General features: G+C 37.7%; 1 protein-coding gene across 1 annotated transcript in view; it reads right to left on the bottom strand.

Moving 5' to 3' along the window:
• Positions 1 to 19,813, bottom strand: part of LOC130915883 (pleckstrin homology domain-containing family A member 7-like) — a 162,126-nt gene extending 142,313 nt beyond the window's left edge. Inside the window, exons 1-3 of the mRNA XM_057836055.1 lie at positions 19,654 to 19,813; positions 19,420 to 19,496; positions 19,254 to 19,311 (exon numbers count right to left, since the gene is read on the bottom strand). Of these exons, the coding sequence (XP_057692038.1) occupies positions 19,254 to 19,311; positions 19,420 to 19,496; positions 19,654 to 19,736 (218 nt within the window). The 5' untranslated portion in view covers positions 19,737 to 19,813. The remainder of the gene's footprint in view (positions 1 to 19,253; positions 19,312 to 19,419; positions 19,497 to 19,653) is intronic.
• Positions 19,814 to 20,683: the final 870 nt, after the last annotated feature.

The raw sequence follows: 20,683 nt of genomic DNA, 5'->3' as shown, positions 1-20,683 counted from the left end.
TCCAACAATAATTTACAGAAAAATATGGCATATTCTATAGATGGTTTGAATTGGGAGTAATTTTTAAGCTGTAATTAACTCGATTAAAAAATTTTATAGTTTGACAGCCCTACTCCAAATGTAAACATTGGTCTCATTTGTGACGTAGGGACAAAGTTTGTTGCTGCCAGTAACATTTCCACAGTTAAAACTTCGGTTATCAACGTCCACATGATGGCGCCACAAACGCAGAAATTGCACTTCTTCACTTCGCCCGGCGTTTTTACGAACCCTTGTTTAAATTTGCGTGTGCGTGTGGATGATAGGCCAAACCATAGAAAAAGTTCTTCTTTTTGCCAAATACCCTGCTACGTGTAGACATGGCCTAATATTTGGAAATTATCAACTGTTATCCAAAATAAAGCTTATGCAGAATAGCTGTTTTTTTTAGATATGGGCCATCTTTTAATTGGCCTGATAGTTAGTGATTAATACTAGTATATTAGCACCCAGTTTGTTTCTAATTCAAATTTATTGTGAATTAAGTGCAATTTTGAAAGTTATAGTTGTATGCTACCTATATTTTTTTTTCCAGTTTTACTACCTTGAGGACATTTCTTGCATCGTCTATACTCAAAGTTTAGCTTGCAGTCTAACTCAGTCCAAGTTAAAGTTTCTACTTTAGTTTGTATGGTGTGGGTAAGCATTTGAGGTTGTCAAGAATTCTAGATCGATTTAGACATACATATAAATTTAAAAAGGATTTCTTGATCATTGTTTTGTATAATGTAGAGTAGAGCATTTAGATATACTGTGAACTGTAAATTGCACGTAGAAACAAAAACGGAATGATAAAATATTGTTGAAATCACACTTTTAAATTTATAAATTTCGCATTTCTCATATAATTGATGGTAGCTATGTAATGCAAAAACAACCATCTATGTTATTCCTTTTTTTGAACTGCGTTTCTTTGGCGCGCCGCATAGCCCAGACCGTTTGGCCCATTGACACCTTTCAAACACCGAAATGACCGGAATTCTCATGCGACGCAGGGAATCTTTCGAATAACCCCGAAAAAATTACAGTTTACGCCAAAACGCGGGTTTTTTGAAAAAAATAATAATAATAATTTTCTTCAAAACTTATATAGTCCAGCATCATCACCTTGCCCAATGCAGATTCTTGAGTCTTGACACCTTGTCCAATGCAGATTCTTGACTCTTGACAAGGTGATGATGCTGGAACTTTGGTTTGATGCTGTTCCAGTGAGATTTACAAAGATGACTGCCTGAAGAAAACATCAAATTTCCCTCAGGCCTTGAGGATATGAGGCTGCATGTCAGGCAAAGGCACTGGGGAGATGGCTGTGGTTAAATCTTCAGTTAATGCACAAGTTTACATTAAAATTTTAGACAGCTTTCTTATCCTTTCAATTGAAAATATGTCATTTTCCAAGATGACAATGCATCATGCCACAGAGCTAAAACTGTAAAGCATTCCTTGGAGAAAGACTCATCCAGTCAATGTCATTGTCTGCAAATAGCCCAGATCTCAACCCTTTTGAAAACCTGTGGTGGAAATTGAAAACAAATGGTCCACAGCAAGGCTCCAACCTGCAAGGATGATCTGGCAACTGCAATCAAAGAGAGTTGGCACCAATTTGATGAAGAATACTCATCAAGTCCATGCCTCAGAGACTGCAAGCTGTCATAAAAGCCAGAGGTGGTGCTACTTAAATACTAGAAATGTGTTTTGATTGTTATTTCTTTGTTTGTCTCTCATGATTCCATATTGTTTTCATCAGAATGGAGTGATTCCATATATATTTCCCTGCACTTGTTCTATAAAATTAACATTTACTGACCACCACAATGTTTTTATTCATTTCTTTTAGTGTTTCTGAATGCTAAAGAGTTGCACTTTCGAACTAATTCATTATTTTTTCAAGCTTTTCATCTGAGTTTGTTCTACATGATAAAATATCTGAGTGAGTGCTCGTCCAAGACTGGTGATTCCATACTTTTTGCTAGGGATTGTAGAAGCTATTGGAACCCCATTAGAACTGAGCATACTATTCCCTGAATAACCACCAGTCAGGCTCCAGTTTAATTCAGATCCTCTGAAAGATTGGGAGGATTAATCCTGCTGCCTGAGGGCCAGGTTGAATATTCAGGACATTTTATTTTCAGGCCAACTTCAAAGATACTCACACATACGCATGAACACGGGGCACTGAAACACCCTAAAAAGGGTCTCCAAAAATAACACCTCTGTTTAGAGAGACTGTTGCTTCATGGCAATTTTCTCGCTAATTTTTCTAATTAGCCTAGTTGCATCTCAATTAGACTCATTGTAGCTCACTGAGAAACCTAAGGAAAAGCTAGCAGAAAGCTATCCACAGCTATTGTGGAAATTTGTTTGGGTTTTTTTCTTTGCTTTGCTTCGCTTCGCTTTGCCAAAGACCATGAAGTTTTTCAGGTTTTGATTAATTAGTAAACTAAGTGGTATCACATTCAAGAAATATTGTAGCATTTTACAATGCTTTTTAGGTGACATTCTATATCGTATTGTTCACAATGCATAATGTTGCACTGTTTTGTTAGCAAATTTATTAAAGCATATCACCACACTTGTGTCTGAAAATAAGTGTTAAAAGCCCTTTAAGAAAAGTACAGTGCAGGGATGCTTTCATGGTTTGAAGTTTAAGTAGTAAACTGTTAAAAGAAGACCTTTTATGGCCAAGAGATGGAGAATGCTTTTTGAAACAGACCCACCAACACACATATAAATCCACATATACAGACATTCAGACACAGCTATTGATAAATCATTTGCCAGCGGTGCTGCTTCAAGGCTTCAATGTGAACACAGTGAGTCAACTGTGACTCATCATCTCTCGTCTCACCTAACTTGAGAAACTGACATTTACATTCTTTAAAATTTTCAGGATTTTATTGAGTTTTCTTTCTGAGTTTAGAAAAGGTTCCTACTGTAGAGGCCTTAGCCACCGTATTCAAACCCAAGACAGTCACGCTTACAACTACCTCGCCATGCTGCCTTTACTTTCTGAGAAATTTGATGCAGCCTCACAGAACAGAATATGTTCTAGCTCCACTGGAGGGCAGCATGGTGGAGGTGGAGTAGTGGTGAGCACGTCTGCTTTATTGCCAGGAGGTCTGAATTTCAATACCCTCTTGAACATCTCTTATCTCACTGGAGATGGAAGTCAACTTCCATGTTGTCACATTTTCTCCCACAATCCAGAAAAATGCATGTTAAGTTTATTCAAGAGTAAATTATCCATCGGTGTGAACATGAGTTTAAATGCCTTTTTGTGCAAGTACCACAGTAATTCATTTACTAAAGGAGAAAAATATGTTAGGCATTTTCAGAATTGTTACTGGCAGCCTGTTACAAAAATCCATTAATGATCCATGCCGTTTATCCCTCTAGGTACCTGACATATAGCAGGCCTGGTTGTTAATTGACTACGGCCGTTCAAAGTCTGCCAATTGAGCCAGGAGGCCAAAGTATGAAAAATAAAATCATGTCTTAAAAAGGTTTTAACAATACTCTTTCAAAATGCAACATAGACAAGTAATTTGTCTTTGAGCTTTAACTTTTTACTTTCGCTCTCCTAAAAACAACAAATTCAAGAAGAGTTGCACACCCCCAAGCAATACAAAAAACAATGAATTGTAGACAATTGTCTTGCAAAACAAAGCCTCCTTTTCATTTGAAGAGAGGCCCTTTCTTTAAGGCCCGCTGCACACCGAGAACCAAGGCTAAATATGAAAAAATAAAATAGACAGCAACTCAGATCTGCACACTAGGACAGTTAGTATCAAACCTTTGCCACCAACTACCATCTCCAAAAATATTCCACAAGCACCACCGAGATGATCAACATTAAAAGTATAGTACAATATTTAAAGTACAGTAAGTCCAGGTGTTCAAGTACAACGTGAATTAAACACTTGTAGATGTACTCAAATACTCCCTAAAAGGGACTTAAATGCTTTTAAATCCATTCAAATACTCCCTCACTAACCAGTAGTGCTGAAATATGAATCGGTATTTTTATTGAAATTGTGAATTTAGGCAGCCATAGACTTCACTATCAGTTGACGGGACACGAGGGTCAGGACCGATCCGTAGGGGGCCTATTTTCAAAAACTTAAAATTCAAATATTTTCAAACCCAAAGTCGCTAGCGACCTAAAACCAAAACAGGCACCTCCCTACCACCACCTGTATGAGTCTCCATGAGCAGCCACATAAAAAAATTCACAGTCATTCCTTAATAAAATCCAGATTATTTTTTATACAAGTGTAACAAGACTTAAAATGGCTATAAAATTCTCAAATGTTACGCTAGATGCACAAAAATCACCAAATGCAGAGATAATCACATATATTTTCAGGATCAATAGCAATATTTAACATATAAGATTTTGCCTAAAATAGCAACTTAATTTTTTTAATTTGGTGCAAGTTTTCAACAGCTAATAAATCACTTAATTTTCACATCAGAAACTTAATACTTGAGGAAAGCATGCAGAATCATCTTAATTTTACTCAACAAAAGCAAAATTTGCATTTTTTCAAACACAAGCACAACTTATTTAGGTTGAATTGGACTATTTTTTATTGATACAAAATCCAACATGGCGGCCGTCACAAAACAAAGAGCTTTTTAAGTTGAAAATTCTTGCAAATAAATGCTTAAATCGCAGAATTTCTATAGATATGAACGTAAAACAGTTTAGATTCTTGGTTAAAAGCAAAAAAAACGGGCAGTTACCATTCATTTCACCTAAATATTTGAAACCAAAATTACACTAATTTTATCCATTGAATTTTTTCCACAATGTTTCAAAGTGCATGCATGGTGCTATTTAATATAATAATTACCTTGAATCCTTGACCAAATCACTCTTGAGACACACCTGCCTGCTTGTATGCAGTTACACCTTCGTCTTATTTCCACCTAAATCCGGCGTTAGAACACAGAGTGTGTTTGACTTTATCAAAGTGAATGCCAACTCAACGTTCTGCCTGGGTCGCTCCTACGGGAAGGCATGGCGCAATGTCTGTGGGAGCTGTCTTGTCAACTGATGGTGGAGGCCAGAGGTTGCGCTAGACATTTTCGTTGTCTGTCATTTTGACTGACAGGGTCATAAAAATCCGGTCATAGTCTATTTTTACCCGTCACTTAAATTTTTAAAATGATAATGATGACATATTCAATAGTATTTAGTTTTCATTCATTTTTAATTAATATTGTAACGCTTGCTTGGCGGCGAAAAATTAGACACGGAAGTCGTGGTATTTTTCTCCCTTTTTACTCTGCTTACCGCCAACAACTCCGCCCCCAAAGAAAAGGAGACAACGATATAGACCCCAATCACCAACGTCACACAATGATCTTAATTGTGGTTGTCAGCCCAAAATCTTCTAAATATATATTAAATGCATCTTACCAGATATAAAAAGACTACTACATAGTCTGTGGTGATCGTTTGGTGCCCAGATTTCTTGTCGAATTACAGCAGTCCATCTCGCTCTCATCTTCGCGTCTCTCAGAATACGGTAGAACTTCAAGTCTCTCCGTCTATCTTCTCTGTTACAGCAACCAACCGCCACACACGCCTTCACCATTTTGATTATTAATATTAACGAGCAGAAAAACACGCCGTAATAGGAGGCATGTACGTAGCGGTAATGTATAAACATGACGGGCTGACACACAATATGGCGGCTCCGGTCAGGGGGGCGGAGTTGTGACGTCATGTGATTGGGGTCTATACACAGGCGGCAATCTTGTCCATCAATTGGATGACGCGCTGGCACACCGGGTGCACCAATAAGAACCTCGCGTTGATGTGTCAATCACGGTGCCGCCGCCAGACCCCGGTTACGCTACAATATTCTGACAGAATAGCCAACGACATCATGCATTAAGAGAGACAATAGCCAATTAATATGCTAACTCGCCACCCTGTGGTCTGGGGTGTGAATTGCAACCTGTCAAAATGACTGACGGACTTCAGTTTTTTCCGTCACCGTTTTAAAAAACCGGTCAACGACGGAAAATTTCCGGTTAACGCGACCCCTGGTGGAGGCAATTTTGAAAATCGCTAAGGCCACGATTTATGAATCAGGATCTGTCTGGTATGATGTAATTCCATGTCTTGTTGGTAAATTTGACTGAATTTTGCACTGAAGCTTAAGTTAAAGAAAATCGTGAATAGAATTGGAATCGTCATATCGCAGTTATATATTTTTCTAAAATCATTCAGCCCTACTAATTAGCAAACAAAAAATACTTTTACTACTTAACTTCCCTAAAAGTTATACAACTAAGCAAAATAACAAATTAATCTTAATACTTTTGTATATTGCACATAAAATTAAAAATATACATTTTGTCTGAACAAACATTTGCAAAATAATTGTAAATGATGAATTGCAAATGTTAAATGTATCTTGAAGAAGGGTTTCAGCACACAGACATCACCCCCCTCCCCACTTTCCAAGAGTTTAGAAATTCTTCTTTTTCACTTGCTTAAGACTGATACGCCTGTACACAAACCTTTTCTTTACTTATCATCTATTTCCCACAGAATTGAATGATTGTAAACCAATACATATTGAAGGTAGTGAAAAACTCTTATTTTTTTTTGTGCCTCTATGTCACCTTTGCTGAAGGTCTGCTTTTTTTCAAAGGTCGCAATGATAAACCTTCCTCTTAGTTCTCTATATTATGCTTGACCTCTTAGGATGCTCATGCCATGCAGTTTTCATGGTTTGTTCAGCTGTTTTTTCAATGATTAAACGCCACCATTCAAGTACAGTGCTGAGCAAATCTAAGTGACTTTCACCCAATTCAGTAAGCGTGTTCAAAGTGTTCTAGAATGGCACATTTACACGATTTTTACACGAGGCCACACACACTTCTGACACGGTGTAAAAGGATTCCGATTAGCCTCTTTGTCCAGCCTCTTGATGGCATCAATGAGTGATCCACATCACAACACTTTCAAGGTTTTTACGTTGTTTGCGTGTTTTTAGCAGGATGAACAACAAAAATGGTTTATAAGGGCAGCAATTAGTTGGAAATTAAAATTGTATAGAACAGTATGTTACTTGGGCTAAAGTAAAAAGTACTGTATAGATACTACAACTATCAGCATTATCTTAAAGTAGCACATCCAGTCGTCTTGTGACTGAATGACCGAACTTTATGAGTTTTTAGTTAGTTAGTTTAGTTATCGGTTGGTTAATCGTCACTTGAGTGAAGTGAAAAACGAAGCAATTACGTAGTCCACATTACGTATGGATATGCAGAAGTCTAAATAAATATGTATTTTCTTATAATTAACGCTGCAACAACTAATTGATTAAATCGATTAATAAATTAGTTGCCAAAGAATTTGAAAATCGATTTTTGCCAGCAGTTATGAGCAGTCCGTTTGGGTCTTTGTTTGTGTGTATTGTGAGGCTGCTTAAGCGCCAGTCATTACAGCAAGAGAGAGAGAGTTCACTGCTAGTCTGCAACACTCATGTTGCGTTGCTGAATCAATAACCTTACAAAGTGTCTAGATTTAGATTGTCTTTTGTGTTGTTAGCTCCATTGTGCCTCCGTCAGAGGTGAGTAAATAAATTTAACTGTATTGGTTGTATTCTTTGTTGATGAGACGTTACTACTTTGCATGGAGCGCTAAGCTAGTTAGCGATTATGCTAATCAGTGTCTTAAGTGTCTGTGTATTGTGTTTTGGAGATGTGTATGAGCACTTGAGTTATTGTTAGACAGTAAAGTTGTGTCATTTCTTTTTATAAAGAAACTATACACATAAACCCATTCATAAAACTGCTTAGATTCTCCTGTCAACACAAGCTCCAATTCAAACTAATTTGTCATACAAAACAGAGTGCTTTGAAATTGGCATTTGGATTGTATTAATGAGCAACTATGAGCAACTGCTTGATAAAGAAAACTGATTCACTGCAGTCTGCCTCCTCCTTATTCGGAGGCTTAGCCATTGACTCAGTTTATATCAGCATTTTGCCCACAAGATTAAAAATTAAAAAGTTAATCAACAGCAGCAATTTTTTATTTAGAATGAATGACCAGAACTTTTGTCTGAGTTGTGTACTGAGAAATTATTTTTATGTTTTAGACTCAGAACCTTTTTTAAAACCTTTAGCAAGTTTTATGTTGTTAAAACAGTACAGTTGTAGACTACAGTTAAGTCAGGACGCTGTAATAAGATATTTTTGAAGGAAATAGTCATCCATTTGTCTACATTGTTACTTACAACATGCCTAAAACAACTTCAACTTAAATTGTGAAGGTAAATTGATCATTTAATTAATCGTCTGATTAATCAATTATAAAAAATAATCATTAGTTGCAGCCCTACTTGTAATGGTTTGAATATTAACACATTTGATTTCCTGGGAATGCAAATGGAACCAGTACATAAATTGTATGCGTGATCCCTTTAATCCCGATACGTAAGCACATTCGATGAGTCAAATGACAAGTATATGAAGCTCAGTACGTATTTGGTGAGTAGAAGAGCAACACTCCACTTTATTCCACTCCCTTTATGACCCTGTTAAATGCAAGGAGGGAAAAACTTTGCTTGTCATAAAATGAGTTACACTCATTTAAACTTCTGCATGAAGTTAAGACAATTGCATGCGACAGTTTTTTAACCTGTCTGTCTTGTTAGTCTCTCTGCTGTTTGACGACTTGATGCAAGTCTGGCAGCCAGAAGTTATGCTTTGGCTTGCTCCGAGTGTCCACAGTTTCACGAAATGTTGTTCTTGCCCCAAATGTCTTCTCGAATAACAATTGTTTTTTTCGTGATCCTTTTTGCTAGTTGGTGAGCTTGCTTATTTTCATATCACATGAAATGAGCTTTTGACGGAGGTGAAGTCAGCTAAACCTGAAATTTTCTAATCTTTCATTGTCTGTTCTCTGGTTTAGATTGTATTTAGGCTGTTCTTGCTGCTTCTTGTTTCCCTCCTTTGTGTTGAGTTTATTGATGTTTTTCTTTTGTTACACTGAAACTTTTTAACTTTGTTAATTTCGATTTTTCTTCCTCGACCCTTGCTGGCTTTTTTAAATAAGTATTTTAGAGTTGCACCTGCTACTCTGCTTGTCTGCATTTGGGCCCACATTTCTGTCTTGCTCCTTTCATTCAAGAAAACCAGTAGCCAAACCGTAACCCTGGCTTTGGCGGTTTACGCTAATGCTTACGGTGGGTTTTACAGCAAAAAAAACAGTTGCAGTTTGAAACTGATTTAAAGTCCCCCATCACAGTTTGTTTCACACTACCGGTAATTAAATGATTGAATCTTGTCAAAGAGTATTCAAGAATAAATTATCAGGACTCACAGTCTCACACAGATCAATAACTATTGAAATTGTATAATAAAAATAACTTTTGTGACTCTTTGCCTCTGCCTAGTAGAAACCAGTGACGTGGTCAAAGGCAAGAACTCCGGGAGAGTGCAAATGACTCAATGGAAAACAGCAGTCGGGACTCCATGACTCTATCGTGCGATGGGTCGGAATATGAAATTGAAAGTAGGTCAGAGGAGGAAGTAAGTCCCGAAAAGCATGATTCCGGTTAGATTTTACTACACAAATTAAAAATCACCATAACACTGCGCTAGTGAGCAGGCAAGCGGGACGGGAAGCGAGAGAGACAGAGCTTGACAAGGAAGTAATGAATGGTAAATATCTTACATTTACGCCTCTAAACTCTAAACAGCAGCATGGATAGCGATTAGGAGTGTGACATCTTAGGCACCTCACGATTCGATTCGATTACGATTCAGGGTGCCATGATCCGATTAGTAAACGAGGATCGCGGTATTGACGATGATCACAGTTAGCGCGATTATCACGATTATCGATGCATCGTACATCACTACTTAATACATTAGCCAAACAAATTTATGTCCATTATTTATTTAAAATATCCTAATGATTCAACAGGAACGATGGATACATGCCCATACAACAAAAAGCTGCCCTTAAGCTGTTTTTTTTTTTTTTTCTTTTTTTTTTTTACAAGAAAGTGCAAAAACATTAACCATTTTAAAGGGAGTACTTGTTTATCTCAAAATTAACATAAAATTTACACAGGTGGAATGAATCCCACATTTTCTGGAAACAAAGTGTCTTTAGAAAAAACAGGCATGCAAACTGGTTAGGGGTGAAAAAGGTGACAAAGTAACATGGACACACGGCATGCGCGGAAAAGTGCATTTCATAGTGCAACCAGAGACATCTCGAATTAAACACAGTCCATAATAATTTAATATATACAAGTCTAAATCTCTCATCCTGAAATCAGAACATATAAGACACATTAAGTAGCAAATTATACAAAATCTAAATTATATAATATACAGTATGTCCCATTTGCATTAGGCAGAGAACAGCTGTACTCCCGTCTCTCACTACTGTCAGTCATTTGTTGTCACAAGAAGAGAGTGGCAGTGATAGGTCTAGGTCATCGGACTAGAGCAGGGGTCCCCAACCTATTTTGCACCACGGACCGGTGTTATTTGGGTCTTTTTTTCACGGACCGGTGTTCTGACAAATTTTGCAACCCATCAAAAATTGCAACAATGTGGTTCTGCGCATGCGCGTAACGTTAAACATAGCCGCAAAATGCGCAAATTCAGCGATTCCAAAGTAAACACTACACTAACTTTCTTGAAAGAAAGGAATATTAACTTACGTTTGATCATGGAAGGACTTGTAGAAAAGTTCTCCACAGATACATCCTGCTATGTTAGCTGCACACAAAAACTGCACACCGCTCTCACCATTAACTACTTCGCCTTGTCGTTAAGCATTAATTAAGAAGCCCGCTTCACAAAGATACGATGTTGGAAATTGCAGCAAGGTTTTCAATGCTCTCATAGCGATGTCAGGATATTCCGGAATGACTTTAATCCAGAACCTCGGTAGAGTTGTTGTCTCAAATGTACGTTTAATAAGGTCGCCGTCATTTGCGATATCTACAAGTTGATCCTCCTGTTGCACAGACATGTTCGAATCACTCGGTTTATTCACAAACGGGTCACGAATCCACTCCTTCGCCGTTTGTGGGTCTTCAAGGTTGTAGGCTCGTCAGGTGCCCTTTTCGCCGTAAAAATATCTCCAAAGACGTCTGTTTTCCAGTCATCTTCGCTCGTGTGGGGGCTAATTATTTCTGGGAACAAATGTGCTGCGCCCACGGCCTAGTAATACGTTATTATCGAGGACAAGCGCACATAGATATATTATATACACAAATAAGATGTACTGCTAGCAGTCAAATCAATGGTTTTCTATGACGAGATTCTAATCTATCCCGTAGTATTATATCTAGAGTAGACAGGGATATCGGTGTGTTAAGCAGGGGCACAGGGTTAATTCGGCCACAATGCGGTCGTTATTAAATTATTATTTCTGTGCGGCCCGGTAGTCAATGTGCACCGGAACCGGTCCGCGGCCCTGCAGATGGGGACCCCTGGACTAGAGTGTAGTTTTGAGTATGGACTACGATTTTGAAGTTAACGGTTTCACTCGCTCGTTGACAGACCCCCCCACACCCCATTTTTTTCTCCTCGGATCTACGTGATTCAGAAGAATGACCCATTTTGATTTCAAAACGGTGAAATTTCGCCAAAAAGTGGCAAGTTTGCATGCCTGAAAAAGACTTCTTTTAACCAATATACTTTGTTTTCACAGAATTCTGTACTATTTCGTATGTTTGTAGTGTTACCGCTGTACTTAATCGTGGTTTTACACGTTCTGCATATGAAATACACGTTAGCGAGTTAACTAATTAGCTTAGCGCTCGGCGCAAACTATTAACATCTCAAAAACAACAACAATAAAGGCTAAACAGTACAAGAGGGTTCGTGTACTCACTTCTTTTAGATTCACACGGGTCTTAGCAACACACTCAGGACATTTTTTCAATTGAAATGTCTAAAAACAACTGCTGGGCATCTAAATGACAAGGAGCAACGAACTATCTCTATTCCCTTCTTGCTCTAAAAAAATAACTTGCTCACAAAAGCGCGACCACCGGTGCGCCTCTGTTCCTACCTCTCTCATACACAAATTTATTTTCCAGTCTTAAAAAGGAGTAAATCTCTCTCTCAGTAACCAGCAGCATCCACCATAATGTGCGTGCGCCTGTTAACGGTGGCACTGCCCGGCGGCAGACGTGTCTTGAATTTCGTTCTGCTACGAGCGGCTGCCATAAAGTTATGAGGGAAAAACATCGTTTTTGAACCTTTATGAATCGTAATCGAATCATCACGTGTCGAATCGCAATGCATGTAATAATCGATTTTTTGGAACTCCTCTAATAGCGATTGAAAAATAATTGTCTGAAAATATTAAATAAAGGACTTTTTTTACTAGTACACTTTTGGCGATGCTGGGGCCAACAATGCAGACTATAGCCTTGTTGTTTAGGTTCCAATGTCATTGTTAGCAACTTTTCATTGACAACATGGAGGCAAGGACTACGGGTTTTGGCTCAGTGAAGTCCTATCTATCAAATTCAGCAAAGTAACCACTGATGTGATAGAGGGACTTTAATTAAACATTGCCCTTTAAATTGAAACATGATTTACAAAAGTGATTATTTCAGTTTTCATTATTCATTATAGAAAAACTAAGCTCATTCATTGTTCATAGAACACAAAAGTGATGACGGGCACAGGGACAAATCACCCTCTTTCACTTTGAAAGTTATCAGGTTTCTCTCTGCCCATCATCACCTTTCATCCCTGAACTCTCTTCCTCTCTCTGAGCAGAAGCCCCCCTCTAGAGAGGGGCTGCGTGTCAATGGGCAAACAATCCTCATCATCCATTAACTAGACTACAGTGCAATATTGTTGGAATCTAAGACAAACATCCTGACCAATAACTACCTACACACAGAAAGCACGAAGACGTATGTTTGCACGAGGGGGTCCGGGAAGGTTGTCATGCAGTCCAAATGCAACAGGTCCACAAGTCTGAGCGGTATTCATCAAGTCTAGGCACAGTAAATATTGCCCGGTAGGACAAATATGTCACAAAATAGCCCTCAGCCAGACAAACATTATGTCACCGTGTTTATCAGCACAGTGTGACTCGCACTGACAGCGCTAAGAATCATGGGAGTCAGTTCATTGATTTCACAAAAATGTACACAGAAATTACACCACATTAGGTACACCTGGACGCACCAAAGATCCAGCATTCAATTTGTATGCTGTATATTAAAAATAAATTGTGTGGGGTCCATCAAATTTAACTCAACAGACTAAAGAGATTCAGTTCGAGACCTGCAAAATGTGACAAATACATGTGATACATTTAAAAAAAAAAAAAAAAAAAAAAAAAAAAAGAAATACAAATATATTTACTGTACTGCAGCATACTGGGAGTTTAATGTAATATTTACAAAAAGACAGTCTGTTCATGTGAATATAAATTTACGCACAAAATATCATGAAACGTCCAAAAACTGGAACATATGTTGTCAATACCAATTTTAAAAGAAAATGTCATGGTTTTGTGAAAACATTGAAAGCTTTTTGAATTGTATGCCATGCAATGCTGATTATGTTTTGCCTGTTGCTCACACCTGTAGACAACATGCCTCGTCTGAATATTGAATGATTTGAATATTGATAAACTACGGGGCCAAGGAAACCAAATATCTTCTATACTGGTGTCAAAATGTGCTGCTGTCACACAGTAGTCACAAGCAGTTGTGCAGACTAGTCTATCAGTCGTTGATTAAGAGCGCATCCCTTACGTCACTGAGGCTAGGTTCATATTGCAGGTCTTAATGCACAAATCCGATTTTTCGTGTTTTTCCGACTCGAGTGAGGCATTAACTTGACGGTCTGAATGTGACAAGCTGCATAGAAGTGGACCATTTCAAATCCGATCTGGGTCACTTTCGTATGTGATTCATATCCAAGCTGGGCCACATTTTTCCAGAATGTGCTGGCGGTTTGAACTGTCAAGTCTTCCAAATCGGAATTCATGCAGCAATGACGTCAGCAAAGAGCGAAAGCGGTGGCAGGACGGCAGCGATGTAGCTGTGCATTAGCTTCTAGCTTTTAAGCACAAAGCAGGCTTGACCACAGTCATAAATTTTAAAAAAATGAAGAAAAGGATAAACCTGACATTTTTCAATTTTCTTTCTGTGCACCGAATGAGCAATGTTTCATTATTGCTTACAAGGCCGAGTCGGGGCAAACTGACGCACCCACGTCATTTCAAGTACACACGTCAACGCTTATGTGTGTGCGTGTATGCGTTCTATCAGTCCATATAAACTTTGAATATAAGACTAAACGGGGATTATTAATGTTTGTTATTTGTGTCCTCTTTTTGGAAATCAAAATATGATCACCCTGGAATGACATACAGCTAGCATGGGTAATTTGTTCTCGGACTGCGAATTAGTGCGCATGCGTAATACTTAAACGGTTCAATGGACAAAGGCAGTCTGAACGGGCACACCAAAAAGCAGATATGACAAAAAAATCGGATTTGTGCATTAAGACCTGCAGTATGAACCTAGCCTTATTTGCTAATTACTGCAACCTTCGAACTATAACTGTTTTTCATTTAACTTTAACCCCTACAGCTTTTTGTCCAATGCAGCTTATGTATTCAATGTATTCAATTATTTTTGTTCTTATGGTAATAATGCTGAGTTGTGGGTGTGGATTTAGGCTCAACTAAAGGACGACATTTATTTTATTTCGAATATTTTGTTTGTTTTTTTTGTGTGTTTTTTTTCAACTTAACATTAGAACATGGAAAAAAGTTTTTTTTTCCTTTTTCTTTTTAATAAACCCAAATAATATCAATACTGTGAAACCATGACATTTTGGCTTAAGGCTTACCATCAGTATATCATACCGGCACATGCCAAGTCACCATTAAAAATTATAACAATTGTTATAAGATATAGCAAACTGCTAGATCAAACATTTGGGGGAAAGGACAAAACAAAAACAATGGGGTGGAGGAGATAGAAAATTACATATATATTATATCTTTACATATATTGAGCCATTTATATTCCTAAAAAATGAATACAAAAGGATAACGATATGTTTGTATATAATTAAGATTTCACAGAAAGGTTTGTACAAAAATGCAGTGCACAAACATGAAATGCAAATATTTACATGACTTGGCATCTATTTTTATTATAGGTAAATGATATATGATTAATGTCCTACAGTCCTACATATATGTTGCTATTACTGACAGGTTGGGACCAACAATCTGCAAGCTTTACGTCTGCCATTTAACAACCAATGAATATTGGAAAAAGTTATTAGGAAGAGTACTGGATGAAAATATTAAAATATTAACAGGAAAACATTATAAGATTATATACCAAAAAGCCAAAGGTATTTGAATAAAATGAGTCAAAAATATATTAGTGCTGCAACGATTAATCGATTAACTCGAGTATTCGATTAGAAAAAAATATTCGAATTATTTTGTTGCTTCGAGTATTCGTTTAATTAAAGTGGCGTTGTAATGGTTTATTTTGAAAGTGTTTACATTTAGTTTATTGAGAAGGGTGGATACATTGCCCTCTGGTCTGCCTCATTTCACATGGCTGAATCCAACTGCTCCCTGTTAAGACCAACGTAAGTTTGGGCTAATGTTTTTTTAATGCATTCGAAATTTAGTTTATATGTATATTTAGCCGTGTTTGGTGGGAATACAAGTCTGAACCATTTGTTAACAGTAATGGAGAAAAAAAACGTTAGCATTTTATAACATTTAAGCTAGCGGACTTTTGCTATGTAAGTTAGCCAATTGTTCTTTTGTTGTACATAGATCCTCACTTATTTATTTTTAATACCGTGTTAGGCTCAGCTCAGGTATTTTATTTTTCATGTTCCTTATCCGATGACTCGATTATTTGAACGAACTAGTTCATCGATTATTCGACTACTAAAATAATCGATAGCTGCAGCCCTAAAATATATTACTTGTCAGTTCAATTTAGATATAGTAGCTTACTTTGAAAAAAATAAAAAATAAATACCACTGCACATGAAATACAAGACAAAAAGTGATGGTGTATTTCTGCTAAACAGTATTTTGTAGAAATTTAGGGTGAATCAAAAAATAAATTGGATTTTTACGCAATGTTAAAAACAATTTTAAAAGAAATTTAACATTCTACATAAAAATTTCGATGAAAATACAAAATATATATAGAGCGCAATAGAGGTTGGTGGTAACACATTTCATGTACTCAGTTACATTTACTTGAGTAACTTTTGGAGAAAAATGTAATTCCAAGAGTAGTTTTACAACACCATACTTTTTACTTGTACTCAAGTAGATTTGTCAAGAAAAAACGCTACTCTTACTTCGCTACATTGGGCTAGAAAAGAGTTGTTACATTTTTCCTCTTTATTCTACCTATTAGATTTTTTTTTTCCCGCCATTGATGGCAAAAGTAGCTCTACCAATTTCACCAGCGAGACGTCAGACGCAAGCTTGCCATTCTATGATTATGCCAGCCTGTTCAATCAAGTAGTGTCTTTAAAGCACCGTAAAAAAAAAAATGAAATATTTGACATAGAGCTCTGCCCTCAACATTAGGGGTGTGCCATCTTAGGGACCCCACGATTCGATTACTATTCAGGGTGCTACAATTCGATTACTGAATGATGATTGCGGTAATGGCGATGATCACGGTTATCGCGATTATCACGATTATCGATGCATCGTACATTTACTAATTAATACAGTAGCCAAAAAAATTATGCCCATTATTTATTTAAAATATCCTAATGATTCAACAAGAACGATGGAAACATGTCCATACAACAAAAAGCTGCCCTCAAGCTGCTTTTTTTATTTTTTTATTTTTTTTACAAGAGAGTGCAAAAACATTAACCATTTTAAAGGGAGCACTTATTCCTCTCAACAATACAATAAAATTTACACAGGTGGAAGGAATTCCACATTTTCTGGAAACAAAGTGTCTCTAGAAATAAGACTTCTTTTAACCAATGTACTTTGTTTTCACAGATTTCTGTGCTATTTCGCATGTTTGTAGTGTTACCGCTGTACTTAATCGTGGTTTTACACGTTCTGCATATGAAATACATGTTAGCGAATTAGCTAATTAGCTTAGCGCTCGGCGCTAGCTATTAACATCTCTAAAACAACAACAATAAAGGCTAAACAGTACAAGAGGGTTCGTGTACTCACCTCTTATAGATGCACACGGGTCTTAACAACATACTCAGGACATTTTTCAATTGAAATGCCTTAAAACTACTGCTGGACATCTGAAAGACAAGGAACAACGAACTATCTCTCTTCCCTTCTTGCTCTAAAAAATAACTTGCGCACAAAAGCGCGACCACTGGGTGTGTACCTGCCTGTCTCATACACTAAATTATTTTCCAGTCTTTTAAAAAGGAGTAAATCTCTTTCTTAGTGACCGGCAGCATCCATCATAACATGCGTGCACCCGTTAACGGTGCCGGGGCGGCAGACGTGTCTTCAATTTCGTTCTGCTACAAGCGGCTGCCATAAAGGTATGAGGGAAAAACATCGTTTATGAATTGTAATTGAATCGTCACGTGTCGAATCACGATGCATGTAATAATCGATTTTTTTAAACTCCTCTACTCAACAGGACTCGAAAGCATGGATTTAAACCTCGCTCCCATTTTTTCTTTGAGGCTTATTGACAACGGAAAACTGGAGCTATGATCCTTTTACTTTCATCACAGTAACTATGAAAGAACTAGTCACTATTCAAACTAGTAACTATTTTCTCCACTAGAGGGCACTCATTCTCTTTGGACGAATAATGCTTCATTTCTGTCATTTTTTTTCTCAGTGGAATTCATTTTTTTTTCTTTATTTTGTATTTCCTTAGCTTAATGTAGTTATGTAATGGGTTATTGTACAATATCAGTATAACAACAGTTCATATGGAGTACTGAGAAAAAAAATACCATTGTTTAAAAAAAAAAGTTACTCAAAATGTTACTCATTATTTTAGTAGTCTTTTCACCAAATACTTTTTTTAGGGCTGTCAAACAATTAAAATTTTTAATCGAGTTAATTACAGCTTAAAAATTAATTAATCGTAATTAATCGCAATTAATCGCAACTCAAACCATCTATAAAATATGCCATATTTTTCTGTAAATTATAAATATATATTTTGTAAAATAACTTGTTGGAATGGAAAGATAAGACACAAGATGGATATATACATTCAACATACGGTACATAAGGACTGTAGTGGGCATTTCACTCTACTGTCATTTAAATCTGTCTATGCTGTCCTCACTCCGAAGCGTCTACTTTTTCCAAAGCTAGACAGCTAGTGAACGACGCCTTAATAATCAGACTTCTTCCTTTTTCATCTGATTTATTAATAAAATGGCCTCAAACCATTGTCCTCTTTAGACCGTCGTAAAACTACAAAAAAAAAGTACACAAGCATTGCATTAGCAACGACGTTAGCTTAGCACGCTATACAGGTTCACTAAACATAAACAAAAGGCGTCTCATACAAAAAATATAACATTTCGCTCACTAACATAATATGCACATTCTTTACAACAACCATACTTACGGACAAATCTTGTCCGAGGATCATATAAGCACAACATTACAACGTGGGCGTCAGCCCGAGACGTCGTGCAGCCATATTGAACTGTCAAGAAAGCAATAAACCATGTCGCAAAGCAACCACAAGAGTTCACTGTTGGACAGCACAAAAAGCCTTGCTGTAAAACTTACCAAAAGGCAGAATACTGTCTGAGTGGGACATGTGCGTTAATTGCGTCAAATATTTTAACGTGATTAATTTTAAAAAATTAATTACCGCGCGTTAACGCGATAATTTTGACAGCCCTACTTTTTTTACTTGTACTTGAGTACATTTTTGGGATGACTACTTTTCCTTTGACTTAAGTAATAATATTGTTGAAGTAACGCTACTCTCACTTGAGTACAATTTTTGGCTACTCTTCCCACCTCTGGAGCGCAATTACTTGACTGTTTTTGCATGGGTGTACCTAAAGAAGTGTCCTTCTGTATTGTGGAAGCTGCAAATGTGCTTCTGGCTTAACTAGAGAGCGGCAGCCATGACTTCATAAGCGTCACGCTAACTTGACGCAGGTGACGCCTACACAAACACGTCTTCACAAACTTATTCGACACTTACTCGATAAAGTAGCTCGCTCCTTCGTCCGTGAAGCCTTCCTCCCATCCCTTGGGCAAGTCTGAAAGGAAGGGAGAAAAAAAACTTGAAAGTTGAAAGCTGAGTCGTGTCGAGTGGAACCGGGCAAACAGGGGCTAAAAGAGGCGAGGGTGCCGCTTTGCTAGCTTACCTGAGCGGATCATATGTCCCGAGTTGACCGGTTCGGCGGAGCGGGGGTGCAGCCAGGTGGTCTCCCGCGTATGATCGCTTATCCCCGGACATTCGCGCGCATAGAAGAGGGGTGGATGAACGCGCGAGTGAGGAGGAGGCGGCGGTGGAGGAGGGGGGGGGGCGTAAAAACACCTGTTACACCCGAACGAACAGCGAAAAGGGGCGAAAAACGCACGGAAAGGAGCTGACTCACTTGATGAAGAAGACCCTGCCGTCCCCGCACACGCCATACGTCCAGTGTTCGGGCAGGCACTCCTGGCCCAAAGGCGCCGCCATGATCCGCTTGCCCTAGTTCATCTCTCGGCTGAGTCTCCCAGGAGAGACGCGAACACACAGCATGGGCCGGCGCCGCCTTCAGGGACAGGCGGACATATGATGACTGCTCACGCATGGGAAAGGGAGCAGAGTTGATCGTGACTCAGCTAGAGACTGCTTATATATTTAAATTATTTATGGCGGAAAACACAAACAAGACTGAAAAAGCAGTTTCTGCTCTTGCACCCCTCTGTAAAAGAAATTGCTGTATTTTAAGCCGAAACAACTGTTGCGTTTGATAGAACAATATGCTGCAATAACAGATTCATGGCGTATTAAGCACTCGAACTATTTTCAATTTGTCCGTTTTACCCTGGAAACCCCCGTTTACAGACGTTGCGCAACCGCTTTTGTTTCAACCCAGCCATAAAACAACGGTAATTAATTATATTTAGTATTCAAAATGTTTGTCATTTTTAGCTGAGAATCCTCAATTGATGTCTTATATTTCGTTTAAAAAAAAAAATCTTTAAAAAATTATTCACTCGCATATTTTAAACTTTTAAACAAATGACGTCACAATGGAAAAAATTGGCGTCTGTAAAAAAGTCACGGATATCTACCTCATAACTCTCGCTTAATTGTTTTTTTTTTTTTTTTTTGTTACTGTCGCATTTTCTCCGATATGTTAGATGATAAATAATCGATCCAAACAAAGAGAATTTGGAAAAAAAACGTTTAAAAGGGTAAATATATGACAAAGAAAATCTCGACCACTCCTTGATGTCTGCGATTTCTGCATCCTGACCCTTGTTATATTGCTATGTTTCACCCATAAAATCCCCCAAAAATCCAGCTGTGGCCATTCACAGCTGTGTCTTGACACTCGGTGATACATGCTACGTGGAGTTTTTGGATCAAAACAAGGTGTGTACGCGATAATATCTCGTTAAAGTCATGGCGTCTGT

The sequence above is a fragment of the Corythoichthys intestinalis genome, chromosome 5 (genome assembly GCF_030265065.1).
Source record: "Corythoichthys intestinalis isolate RoL2023-P3 chromosome 5, ASM3026506v1, whole genome shotgun sequence".
Taxonomy (NCBI): Eukaryota; Metazoa; Chordata; class Actinopteri; order Syngnathiformes; family Syngnathidae; genus Corythoichthys; species Corythoichthys intestinalis.
Note: the sequence above shows the minus strand (reverse complement) of the source record. Positions and strands in the feature narration are given on the sequence as shown.